This window comes from Cottoperca gobio, chromosome 17, assembly GCF_900634415.1.
Source record: "Cottoperca gobio chromosome 17, fCotGob3.1, whole genome shotgun sequence".
Lineage (NCBI taxonomy): Eukaryota > Metazoa > Chordata > Actinopteri > Perciformes > Bovichtidae > Cottoperca > Cottoperca gobio.
The window spans coordinates 7898519-7910874 of NC_041371.1; the positions used below are offsets into that span (position 1 = coordinate 7898519).

General features: G+C 36.3%; 3 protein-coding genes across 3 annotated transcripts in view; all 3 read right to left on the minus strand.

Moving 5' to 3' along the window:
• LOC115022091 (E3 ubiquitin/ISG15 ligase TRIM25-like) overlaps positions 1–2854 on the minus strand; it is a 5869-nt gene extending 3015 nt beyond the window's left edge. Inside the window, exons 1-3 of the mRNA XM_029452947.1 lie at positions 2153–2854; positions 489–584; positions 115–348 (exon numbers count right to left, since the gene is read on the minus strand). Coding sequence (XP_029308807.1) covers positions 115–348; positions 489–584; positions 2153–2755 — 933 coding nt within the window. The 5' untranslated portion in view covers positions 2756–2854. The remainder of the gene's footprint in view (positions 1–114; positions 349–488; positions 585–2152) is intronic.
• Positions 2855–4136: 1282 nt separating this feature from the next.
• LOC115021953 (protein THEM6-like) lies at positions 4137–8060 on the minus strand. Its single transcript, XM_029452692.1, has 3 exons — positions 7941–8060; positions 6253–6757; positions 4137–5816 (listed from the first exon to the last, which is right to left on the minus strand). Exons 2-3 carry the CDS (start codon positions 6751–6753, stop codon positions 5709–5711), a joined length of 609 nt encoding a protein of 202 aa, XP_029308552.1. The 5' UTR covers positions 6754–6757; positions 7941–8060; the 3' UTR covers positions 4137–5708.
• A 394-nt stretch (positions 8061–8454) lies between these two features.
• LOC115022623 (protein THEM6-like) lies at positions 8455–11532 on the minus strand. The gene is made up of 3 exons (XM_029453671.1): positions 11398–11532; positions 9392–9899; positions 8455–9309 (listed from the first exon to the last, which is right to left on the minus strand). Exons 2-3 carry the CDS (start codon positions 9893–9895, stop codon positions 9202–9204), a joined length of 612 nt encoding a protein of 203 aa, XP_029309531.1. The 5' UTR covers positions 9896–9899; positions 11398–11532; the 3' UTR covers positions 8455–9201.
• Positions 11533–12356: the final 824 nt, after the last annotated feature.

Sequence of the window (12356 nt, forward strand, 5' to 3'; positions counted from 1 at the left end):
GCATTAAAAACAGCTTTACAGCACTATTTTACTTTTGAAAAAACTAAATAAGACTTTAAGGACTAACATGACATGAATCTTGTGTTCAATGTAAAATCTTTGAATCCTTGTTACCTGAAGGAAATGGACGTGGTCCTCAGTGAGGGAAAGTTTATCCAGTTCAGCCTCGTTGTTCTTCAGCTCAGTGATCTCCTTCTGGATCTTCTCCAGCAGCTGCTCGGCCTGACTGACGGCCGTCTTTTCCTGGGCTTTGATCAGCTCTCTCACCTCGAAACGCTTCAGCTCGATAGACCGAATCAGTTCTGTAAAGACTGCGTCGCTCTCCTCAGCTGCTACCCGAGCAGCGCGCTGGAGGGGGAGACACAAAGCAACATATAGGGGGGCATTGTCTAAAACTGTCAAATTAGAAATTGGAAATCTGGCAGAGGTAAGATTTAGCATCTCTGTGGTGATCTACCGTGTTCTTATATCAGGGTGTTGACACTTACATTGAGAGAGAAAATGGCTTGTCTGATCTCCTGGACTCCCTTTTCCCTTTGATGAATTCTCAGCTGAGAGCTCTGCTTCATGTCCCCAAGCTGCCTCTGAGGAAAAGAAAGCAGAAAGTTAGGTTGAATATTGGATTAGATTAACATGGAGACACAAGAGACGATTTAAAGCCCAGTTTTAGATGTGTGGAACTGGCTTATTCTTTTTCTTTTTAAACAGAAAAAGGGTCATTTCATACTTGTTCTCCATTCAGATCACATTAGACAAGATCTAAAACTACAAAATGTGTTTCCCCAATAATGGAAACAGAAGTAAAGGACCATTTCACTGCTTTTACACCATGTAGAGTATATTACACCAGATATAACACAGAAATTACACATTACAACAAGTTTTTAAATTAAAATCTCTCATTTCTTTTGAAGATATGAAAACATTATACTTGCCATTTTAAATGTGACTTTATGTATTTTATTTCTTTAATGTGGAACCAATGTACGTTTTGTTTGTAAAGCGTGTTGTTGTGAATTCCTGTGGGTTTGTCGATACTTATATTGATTATTATGTTTATTCTTTTCCTGAAAAAGAGACCTTGAACTCAACGTGACTATCTTGTTTATTTTATTTTTAAAAACTGAAAAAAAGAGCTATTTCCCTGCTTTTTCTTCACCCGGACCAGATATAACTGTATATATATTGTATTTACTTTCATTTTAAAACATTATAATTGAGCATGTTTAAAGCCACTTGGACTTGTTTTCACAGATCCCTGAGAGGCAAGTTAGGAAAATAAATCTGGTGATGCATTTTCTAAGTCTGATCCAAATTGTGGATAATCTTGCAAAGTTTATTTTTTTGTTACTAGTTAATTAATACCTTATATATAGTCTATGGTTAGTGTTAGTTAGTTAGTAAGTGCTAGTTACAATACTTGTTTTGGCCTCAAGAGGCTGAAGTGCATCAGTGAGTTTAAATTTCTCCATGCACTCTAAACACAAACATATATTGTGTTTGCAGGTTATGTAACATTACTTGCATGCCTTCCTGTTGTATTTTAATTATATCAATATATGCCAGCCACAACTTCCCCCCCCCCCACCTGTTTCACAGAACTAAAGCTTAGCTCAGACTATGATGGATTAAAAGATATCACCATATTCTTTCTCACTGACCACTCAGGGCTTCCATAGATTTTCTTTAATGTGGTATTGATGCATTTTTTGTTTGTAAATTGTGCATTGTTGCACATTACAAGAGGTTTTAAAAACAAATAACAATAACTAATCAAGTGTATAACATTATAGCATACTCAAGCATTAAAAATGCTTTTTTTTTGTTTAGTTTTCTTTAATGTTGAACCAATGTATATTTTGTTTGTAAATTGTGTGTTTGTCCATAATTATATGTAATATGTTTATTATGTTCGTGAAAAAGAGAAATTGATCTAATTGAGACTAGCTGTTTTAAAATAAATATAATAGGATCAAATAAAGACAATTTGTGAAAACAGAAATAAAGGACAATTTCACTGCTTTTACACCATGTAGATCACATCAGAACAGGCCTATGTGTAATGTAATGTAACGTAGAACAGAAATACAGTTCTGTCGCTGATCACCAGCCTTGTCTTGAATCAATTAGATGATTTGATTTAATTGATTACCTGCTTCTGTTGTATTTCGGTCTCAGCAAGCACCGTGTCGTGGCCTTTGTGTTCATCTGTCAGACACAGGTAACAGATGCACTGCTTGTCGGTGCGGCAGTACACCTCCAGCAGCTTGTCGTGTCGGTCACAGATCGTCTCCTGGAGCTTTTTGGAGGCCGATACCAGCTTGTGTTTCTTGAAAGCAGCGGACTCGTAGTGAGGCTGGAGGTGGACGTCACAATAGGAGGCCAGACACACCAGACAAGACTTCACAGCTTTATTTTTCCTCCCGGTGCACACGTCGCACTCCACGTCGTCGGCCTCAGCGAAACTTTGATTTACAGGCGTCGTCGTCGTGGTCTCTTGGAGTCCAGTCTTTTTAAATTTCTCCACCACGTCAGCCAACATGGTGTTTCTGGCGAGCACCGGCCTCGGGTTGAAGTTGTGCCTGCACTGCGGGCAGACGAAGACTCCCAGGTAGTCGTCCTGGTCCCAGTAGTTCTGGATACAGCTCGAGCAGTAGCTGTGTCCGCAGGGGATGGTCACAGGGTCCCTCAGCACGTCCAGACATATCGAGCAGTTGAACTGGTCCTTGTCCAGGACGACTCCGGCTTGAGCCATCGTCAAAACACGCTGAAAGTTAGTGTAGAAAATGAGCGAAAACACAGGAATCTGACAGACAGCTGCTGCTTTGTTTACAGGAAGTGAAAAGGAGGGGGCGTGGTCAGTGTTACGTCACCGGAAACGGTAGCAGGGAATTTAATCTTTAAAAAACCAAACAAAATAAAATCTTTGAAAAACAACAAGAAATGTGTTCGTTTATTGTCTACATTGTAATTGATTTTTTATTTCTCTCTTTTTTAAAAGCCCTTAATTGTCAATTTTTTTATTATTTAATTTTTTAGTCGAGAAAACACCCCGGATGCTCCATCTGCCTTGCTTTTGAAGGAAATTATTATGTTTCAATACCACTAATGTTACCGTTTTACTCTTAAAAATATTATCTTTTACTTTGACAATATGAGCAACACATTTCTGAACTATGTTGTTAATTCTTTTTCATTTTATTTGGAAAATTCCTTATTCCAATAGAGAATATTTTTCGGTTCATAGCACCCTTTTTAAAATTAAATTCAGTTCAATGCTCAACTCTCCTGCTCTCTCAAATAATAAAGTAAGAAACAGGTTCTTATAAAATAAAGAAACATTGTTGATTAAACCCCCTACAGTGAAATTGGTTGCTCTTTTCTAATTTTAAATGTACTTATTAAAAAATATGTGTCTCTCATTGCATTGTTTTATCCCTTATTTTTTAATATCAATATACATTGTTATTAGCTCGCATGTATTGTGCTGTGTACTTGTTTGTGCACACTTAATATCAACATAATGCAACTTGAACTTGCTATAATTACTCAATTGAAAATAAAAACATTTTATTTAAGCTATTAAGTTTGTCCTTCTTTGTATGTGAATCTGTGTTTTTGTAAATACGTACATTTAGTCAAGTAATGGTACTTTTGTGTTACTTGTACTTTACTTTGTATTTCCATTTTTTTACATACTAATTTATACTTCTACTCCACAATTCAGTTGCAAATATTATACTTTTTACTGCACTACACTACTTTCCAGCAGTGTGTATACATTGTTTTATGAAAAAACCCACTAAACCAATAATAAATGTAGTAAAAGGATGTAAGGATGAAGTCCAGGTCAAATAAGGTCTTGTACTTTGTGCTCTCTATGTAGTTAAGATTTTACTTACTTTATATACTTTTGGGCAGCTATAACAATATTTTATAATTATATACATTTTGAATGTATGTGAATGTTAACTATAGCTGCCAGATAAACTGCATTTCCCTCAGTAAGGTAGTGAAGTAGACATACAGAATAAAATAGCAGGAAATGGAAAGTAAAATAAAAGTGAAGTACCTCAAACTTTTACTAAATTACTTGAATAAATGTACACATTCCACCACTGCCAAAAGCCATGCACTACACCCTATAAAAAAAGTTTATTGTTATTAACTTCATCTAAAAGGAATGCCACAGGGCACTGAGATCCAGTTTGACCAACATTGAACAACACAGAAACTTCAGACTTACACAAAAGGTTTACCCGTCAGTTTTTCTTCCACAAATGCATAGAGCCGTTTGTAGATGGTAAACTTCCGCTTCATTTTGTTAAATTCCTGAAACACATACTTTACATGTACGCGTCAAACACACACACACCCGGAGGCGTTATTGAGCTGTAATACTTTGTCAAGTACAAATACTGGTCTTCAATATAGGACCACAGACCACAGTACATTAGTAGCTCAAGTTATTGCTGAATAACAAGCACTTAAGAGGCAAGCCCAGTCACAGAAACATAGTTTCCAATGCATTTTTAATTTAAAATGTCTTTAAATAATTAACAAACACAATAAATAAAGTTTGTTACATTAAACCATTTCAATAGATCATGAATAATATACGTGGAAAATTAAAAAGGTCAGTGAATATCTTCAAACTTAAATAAATAAAAGGTTTTTCAGTGTATCGACAACATAAATTGCAGGTTAGACATACATCTTTAAAATTGTGTTTCCTCTTCATACAGAACAATACATTACTTTGGTCACAAAATAAAGCTTTGATGCATTAAACATTAAATGTTCTCGATTTCAAAAGGCCAAGCAACATCCTAACATCGGTTTCTCGTGCATTGCAGCTTTTTAAAAGTTGCCAGCAACCTCACATCAGATTGCCTCGTTATGCTAATTTGGATCTGAGCATGTTCTCTTACTTATGCAATTCCAATTATACATATATAATATACAACTTTTTCAATTGAGAAGCCCACCCTTTAAATGCATATATTAAACAGTCAGTACAAGAACAATACTGTACTGATTAAGACAATCCTTCAAAGTCGATTATTCCCTTTCAGATTGCCGTCTACTCACTTGGGTTACTTTGTGCAAAATGCTGATGGGAAAATTAAAACAATTGTCAATACATATTCATGATATCCATTCAAGTATTTCGTCACACCTACGCTTTTTTTTTGTTGTAAAAAGATATAGTTCTCTGAAATTGTCAACTGTAAACTACGGCTAATCAAGAAAAAACAGGCACAAAAAATTATTCTGTTTGTTTTAAAACATGCAATGATGTCAGTGGAAGATTAACTTTTGTTTTACATGCTTATCTGAAGTTAGACGACTTTTGCTAAAATGAGAATGAAGATGTCTAAAGCCAGTCTATAAGCTGCAAGGATAAAGCTACTTTATTCTGAGAGAACTTTCAATATGATCCAATGCATATAGTGCATTTCAAAAACGTGGAATACCTTACAATTCAAGTTTTCATAAGTTCAGTATTTCTGGTCACATCATACAAAAATAAAACAGCAGGAAAGATCGACCCAAAAACAGAGATAAATGAAATCTTGTGAGTCAACTAAAAACTCTCTAAAAGATGTTTAACTGTTTGTGTGCATGTGTGTATACTGTATAAGTGCGTGCAATGCGAATTATAAGTGGGCCTACACTCATGATACATGGTGTCATGGTGTGGGGCTTCACTTGTTCTTCTCTTCCAGTCCGCTCTCTGCTCTCAGAGCCTGGCTGCTGGCTGAGATGAAGCTGATCCAGTGTTTGAGGTCCTCTGGAAGCTCTGGGCACTCGATCTGCACACAAACACAAAATTAGCAGAACGCCAAAGCCACAGTCTAGAGCTGGAACTATTGGCAACACGTTTGACAGGGGAAAATGTTTGTGATGATTTGATGTTTCTCTTCATCTTGTATGATAGAAAACTGAATCTCTTTACATGTTGGACTCAAAGAAAATGTCCAAATATTTGCAAAGTTGAGAAGCTGGACTTTGAAAATATTTGGATGCTGTTTTTATTTCTCTTATTTAATAGTTAACACAATATTTTTATATTTAAGTATTGTTTGGGGAAAAAAACATCAATTTGATTGATGTATTGTGCTTTTCCATATTTTCTGACATAACAATTAATCGAGATAATGATGAGCAGGTTAATCGATGATGAAAATATCAGTTGCAACTCTACTACAGTCAAAACAATATTTTCCTCCAGTTCAAGCTATTTCTCACCTTCCTTTTGCAGACAAACTCGATAATGCTCTCCGGGCTGCAGTGCACTACATTCTGCCTGCAGAGCATGACCGCAGAGACAAAATCATCTTTCTTGGACACAAAGCGCTGCTCCACGTAAAACGCCTTCTCATCCCATCCCACTATTTTGGTCCGAATCTCAAAAGCCTCACGGAAGGCCAGGGAGCGTCGGTACCGGATGGTGGAGGCCCCTACCACCATTCTGGCCCCCAGTTTGCGTGAAGCCATGAACAGCCCGTTTCGCATGTAATGGTGAAAGCGGGCAAAGTCACACTCCCTTAGATATCGGGAGTTGTTCATGTGGCCCATGTAGTCCAAATCATGGGGAAGGACCATGCCATCGATACTTTGCTCAGCCAGCAGGTCCCATATTCTGGGTTGGAACCACGCCTGGAAGAACACCTGGGCCCCCCGTAGGAAGTACCATACATCCAGAGTGCAGAAGAGCAGGAGGAGGGCACCCAGCACCAGCAGCAACATCTCTCTGGAACAACAGTTCAGAGAAGATTAGATGAACCTTTATTGTTTATTTATAATAATAGGTACATGAAACTAAAATGAGACTAGAACAAAAAATCAAAAACTACACAAGAGCATTTGGAGATAAAATGACAAAGTGAAGTGACAACAATATGATTAAGTAATGGTACTTAGTGTTAGTCTCTATATTAATACACAAATGTATTATAAATATAATATAGAAAATGCAAAATTCAGTAAATTATTAGCATAATATGGTAAAATATGATAATAGAATCAGAGTCAGGTTTGTTGCCAGGTTTTATACACAAGGAATTTGCATTGGTGTAAAGTTGCATAACAAAAGCATAGTAAAAAATAATCAAATAAAAGCAATAATTGCACAAATCCAGAAACATAAATATATAATAGAAGAAAAAAACTTTAAAAGATAAGTACAATATATGTTAATTCTTCTTATTTTTTTATGTCATTTTTAGAATTTGTAGTTTTGTGAAGAAAGGTTTACATGTATGAAGTATAAAAAGATGTATGGGTTGCGAGATATAGTATGAGGTTTTACACTACAGGCAACCGTAAATAAGATTTATAATATGACATAATATATGCAATAGTACAGTAATATAATATAGGATGTACTGTAATAGAATATATAAACTATATACAGTATAGTATGGTGTAATGTAGTATAATAATATATGATAATACATAATAGTGACATATAAAAAGGCAAATGATATGCCACATATTACAATAGCAATTCTAAAGTTTGAGAGCAGTTTACTTAAAATAAAATGCTTACATAAAAGGAGTGATGTTTTCTAAATTCATGACCACTCAATATTTAATCAAACGCTTCTTTGACCTCATCAATGTCAGTGCAGATGAGTGGAAAAACAAGACGTTAGTGGTTTATTTCTTCAATCACTGGCCTAATATTATAACTTAAAATACGGAAGCATCATAACACCGACCACAACCTTGAGAGCTCAGTTCAAATGAATCTGCTGTGACAGCCAAAAGCGTTAGCTTAGCTGCTAGCTACCTGCAGTTGGTGGCCTTGCAGAATAGAGACCATAACTCTACACGCGCAAAGTCGCTATTTAAAAAATATATATATTGCCGTCGACATTTAAACAACAACAACAAATACGGTAGAATTGTGTTTTTACTGCTGTCAAACTTACCGTGTGTCCAGAAGAGAGTGTTACCATGGGATGCGATACAACTTGAAGAAACCGGCAGAATGAATGAACATGACTTCCGGGTGTGTGACGCAACCAAAGATGCTCTGTAATTCTTCTTCCTCTTTGGGTATTAACAGCAGCTGGCATCCTTACTGGTGCGCTACTGCCATCTTCTGGAGTTAGTTAACTACTACATTGCTCGAGTTTCTCAGATTTGTCTCCACCTGGAAGCATTCTCTACTTCACCATACTCCAATATGCTCTTGGATTATTGTGTATTAATATTTTCTCCTGTTAGCCCTAATCTTTTTAGCCTACTTTCTTCTCCCAAGTATTTTCTCTCTCTGAAGTTCCCCTTGTGGGACTAAAAAGTAAATACTTTCTTACCTACAATATTGTATTCAAGTGATTTTTCTTAAATAACTTCCATGTCATGTGACCCACATGACATTTTTACCACAATATTGGACACACCACCTTAATGCATTTTCTATTTTTAAAATGTAATATTTAAATTCATGTTATTTTCTTTAATTACTTCCATGTAAAATACACAAATACATCAAATGTTTTAATTTGAGTTGTCGGGTTAAATTGCATAGAAAAACATGCACACACACATGAAACAATCCCATATAAAGAGCCTGAGCGTGTGTCCTATGAAGTGTTACATTTTACATTAATCACTTCCTGGAGGGCATTTATTGAAGTTAAAATCTTCAGGATTATTACTTTAAAGTTTTAGTCTATGGTGATTATTTCTACATAGTATATGCCACTATACAGATAATATAACTGATGTGACGGTAAGTCCATTTTGTTGTTACAGTATTTCTTCATTTTAACAATACAATCAAATTCTTGTTTGTTGTGTTGCATCCCTTTCTGATTTGTAACCACGATCAGTTGATTTAGCTTTCTATTATAAAATACCGTTTTCAGTTTCACATTTGCGTACAGTAAAAAAACATCTTGGACACTTATTAGAAGTGTGTGAGGCTCAGTATGAATAGTGAGGGAATACAAATACATTGACAGGACTTCAAAATGGATTTGTTTTATTGCTGCCTGGTGCGCAAGTTCTTCCAGTGTTGACATAGGTAAGTATTGGAGTGTAAGCGAAGCTAGTTTTAAAATGTGTAGGCACAAGTGTGTTTAAGTCAAGTAATTGTGAACAGAAGACAAATGCATTTTTTTTTTAACCTGACATGGTAAATTAGCTGTCTTACAAAAAGCCAGTCTTAAAGCTATATGCAATGTCTTATTTGTTCTTCTCGTCTAGTCCACTCTCGGCTCTGAGGGCCTGGCTGCTGGCGGAGATGAAGTTGACCCAGTGCTGTAGGTCCTCTGGAAACTCAGGGCACTCCACCTGCAAGGAACAAATCATAGACTCAATGTCCTTCAAGTATCAAAAAGGTGTCCAATTTGCTTGTGTGTTAAATTATTCTTACCTTCCGCTTACACAGGTGCTGCATGATCTTGTCTGGGCTGCTGCGTACGATGCTCTGCTTGCAGTACATGACGGCACACACCAACCCATCTTTTGCTGACACAAATCTCTGCTCCAGGAAAAAAGCTTTGTCATCCCATGTGACGATGCGACTTCGCAGCTCGTACCCCTCACCTATACAAAGAGCCCTGCGGTAACGGATGGTGGTGGCCCCCACTACCACTGAAGCTTTGAGTGCTCGCACAGCCTTGAACATGCCGTTACGCATGTAGAGAGCGTAGCGGGCAAAGTCACACTCGCGGAGGTAACGAGCATTGTTCATGTGGCACATGTCGATGTCATTGGGAGTGACCCGGCCTGTTTGGATCACCTCTGCGGTGACGTCCCAGATTGGAGGCAGGAACCAGGCCCGTAGGATCACAGCAGCTACCCGGAGGAAGTACCACACATCCAGAGTGCAGAAGAGAGCCAGCAAGGCGGCGAGCACCCACAGCACCCACCACATCGCGCTGGAGAAAGAAAACACACAAGCAAAAAAAAAAAAAAGGGGGAGTGGGGTTACTGATATGTGTAGATGGGGTGAAATCAAAGAATCCAAGCTGAGGTAGATGTAAGACAGTTGAGGTATTTGGGGAAACAAATCTCAATAAATTATTTCATAGCTACTAATAGTAATCATCATGTTGATACCTTTCATAAAAGAAAACAACAAGAAACCATCTTAATATCAGCTACTAGTAAAGCCCAGTTTGCATTGCTGCATGTTTTAGCTTGCATCAGTTCCTGAGGTGTTGCTTTCACTGGCAGTTCTGAGGGAAGATTTCTCCGGGAAACAAACATCTGTGTACCTTCAATTCATTCTGTATTTCTGCTTTAAATTTGTGTCTGTATTTCTGCTTTTATATCTGCGTTATACCAAATAATATTCCGATTGGCTCAGAAGCATACATGTCCATAAAATGGTAACAGTGAATTAAACCCCTGTGATTGAGGTTTATAGTGGCATCCTTTTCATATGTGCATTTCATTTCATGTTTCTGGCAAAAGTGACAGGATATTGAAATGTTTCAACAGTCAAAGCCTGCAGTATGTTTGTGTGATTAAATGGATTTAATCCAGTTAGTATTTTCCCTGATGTTGACATGAAACCTGTGGCACTTTCTGGAGGTAATTCGTCATTATTTTTCCATTACACTACAGGTAACTGATCCATTGAGATTCAATGTGACCGTTTCAAAACGAGTGTCAGTGTTTCCACTTTTCAGCATACCTGTGAACTGATTTAACTAAACCGGAGTGTAAACAGGTTCTGCAGGAAAGGCTGGCTCAACCTCTCAGTGCATGATCAGTTCAGAGAAAATGAAAAGATTACCACATTTAAAAAAAAGTGTAGACACTAATCCCACCTACTAAAAATGTTATCAAGGCTATTGCTTTACATTAAAAACAATTATTAAACAAATAAGACAGGAAACTTGAAAAAAAAAAAGCCAAGCTAGCCAAGATCAATAAATTAATTAATACATTTTAATAAATTAAAAAAGAGCTTAAATAAACTAATTAAAAAATATATATATATATATTTTAAAGGGCATTTAAAAACAGCATTTGGAAATAGAAAAAGCCTCGGTCATAAAACTAGGCTATGATTTTGAGTGCCGCTTAAAATGTTCAACAAAGTTGAGTTGAACTCAGTAAATCAGTGCACGATGAATGGTGTACCACAGTGCAGAACTAATTTACTGCATTTGTTCTTGTTACCACAGTCTGAGATAACTGCTTTGTCAGAAATATCCTTCACAAGAGTTAAAAAAAAAATGCCATAACATTTTATGATTTTAAATTTAAGCTAGTGTTACTAATGCGGGCAGGTCTGAAGTACAACGACCTGTTGAGGTAACGTCAGTATCGATAGCTTTCAGTCTAACTTTACGAAGAACGTGAACAAACTGACAAAGTAAATATACTAAAGATTTAAACTTTTAGGAGAAAACAAGTAAAACTCACCTGCTGTCTGATTCCTCCTGGTTCCACTGAAACCACTCAGATCTGCCGAGTCGACAGCATTCAATCCTGCACGTTTAATACACTTCCGGTTTCAGCCTTCAAAATACAAGCATAACTGGTACGTGTGTTTCCGACGTTTCGACGGTAACCGGGAACAACGCGTACAAACATGAATAATATAGTTAATTTTCACTGTTGTAAAATTAACCTTTATTGTGTAGGCATATAATGTATACATTTTAGTTTATTAATTCAAGGAAATTAAATTTCAAGAAGAGTAATACTCTTGGTGCCCGGATGTGACGTAGGAGTAGATTGGGCGGCGGTGAATGGACATATTAAGAGTGTACTAATATACTAAATAGTAATACTAAAACTGAACAACCACTGCAAATCATAAATATTGACAACAATTGTACGTTTGCAATGATAACTTAGAATCTTTAACGCATTTATTTTATCATTGTATATTCTCAATTACCTTTTGGACTCGAATGAAACATTATATATTGTGTAAAACTATTCCTAATATCAAAATTGAGTATGAAAATGTCTTTATACATTTTGAACATGATACATTAAAAACTGTAACCCTGACCCACAATTAAAACTGTAGTGGGTAACATTTTTAATTGCTTTACATAAAAGATAAACTATTTGACAACAGCCATTCCTGCTGAGAATGATTTTATTGAGTAAATACTTGTCTTAAATAGTCATTGCGTCAAAGTGAAAATTATTAGTTTCTCCCTTTCACTTATAAAGAACCGGCTATGATATGCCTGCATAAAACTCTCTTTCGTCAGACTTAATAGCACATCAATATACATCAGCTTAAAAAATGCTGTATCCATCACTGACAATCCTATATTCTTCTGCTACCAATAGTAAGACAAATGCAATAAACTTGATTCACTATACTGATTTTTAAACATTTAGATGTAGCATATTTGAGTGAT

Excerpts from the sequence above, each read along its gene's own strand:
- LOC115021953 (XM_029452692.1), bottom strand. The coding sequence starts at position 6,753 with ATGTTGCTGCTGGTGCTGGGTGCCCTCCTCCTGCTCTTCTGCACTCTG. Across the intron at positions 5,817-6,252 it reads AGTTTGTCTGCAAAAGGAAG|ATCGAGTGCCCAGAGCTTCC; the intron begins GTGAGAAATAGC and ends GTTTGTGTGCAG.
- LOC115022623 (XM_029453671.1), bottom strand. The coding sequence starts at position 9,895 with ATGTGGTGGGTGCTGTGGGTGCTCGCCGCCTTGCTGGCTCTCTTCTGC. Across the intron at positions 9,310-9,391 it reads AGCACCTGTGTAAGCGGAAG|GTGGAGTGCCCTGAGTTTCC; the intron begins GTAAGAATAATT and ends TGTTCCTTGCAG.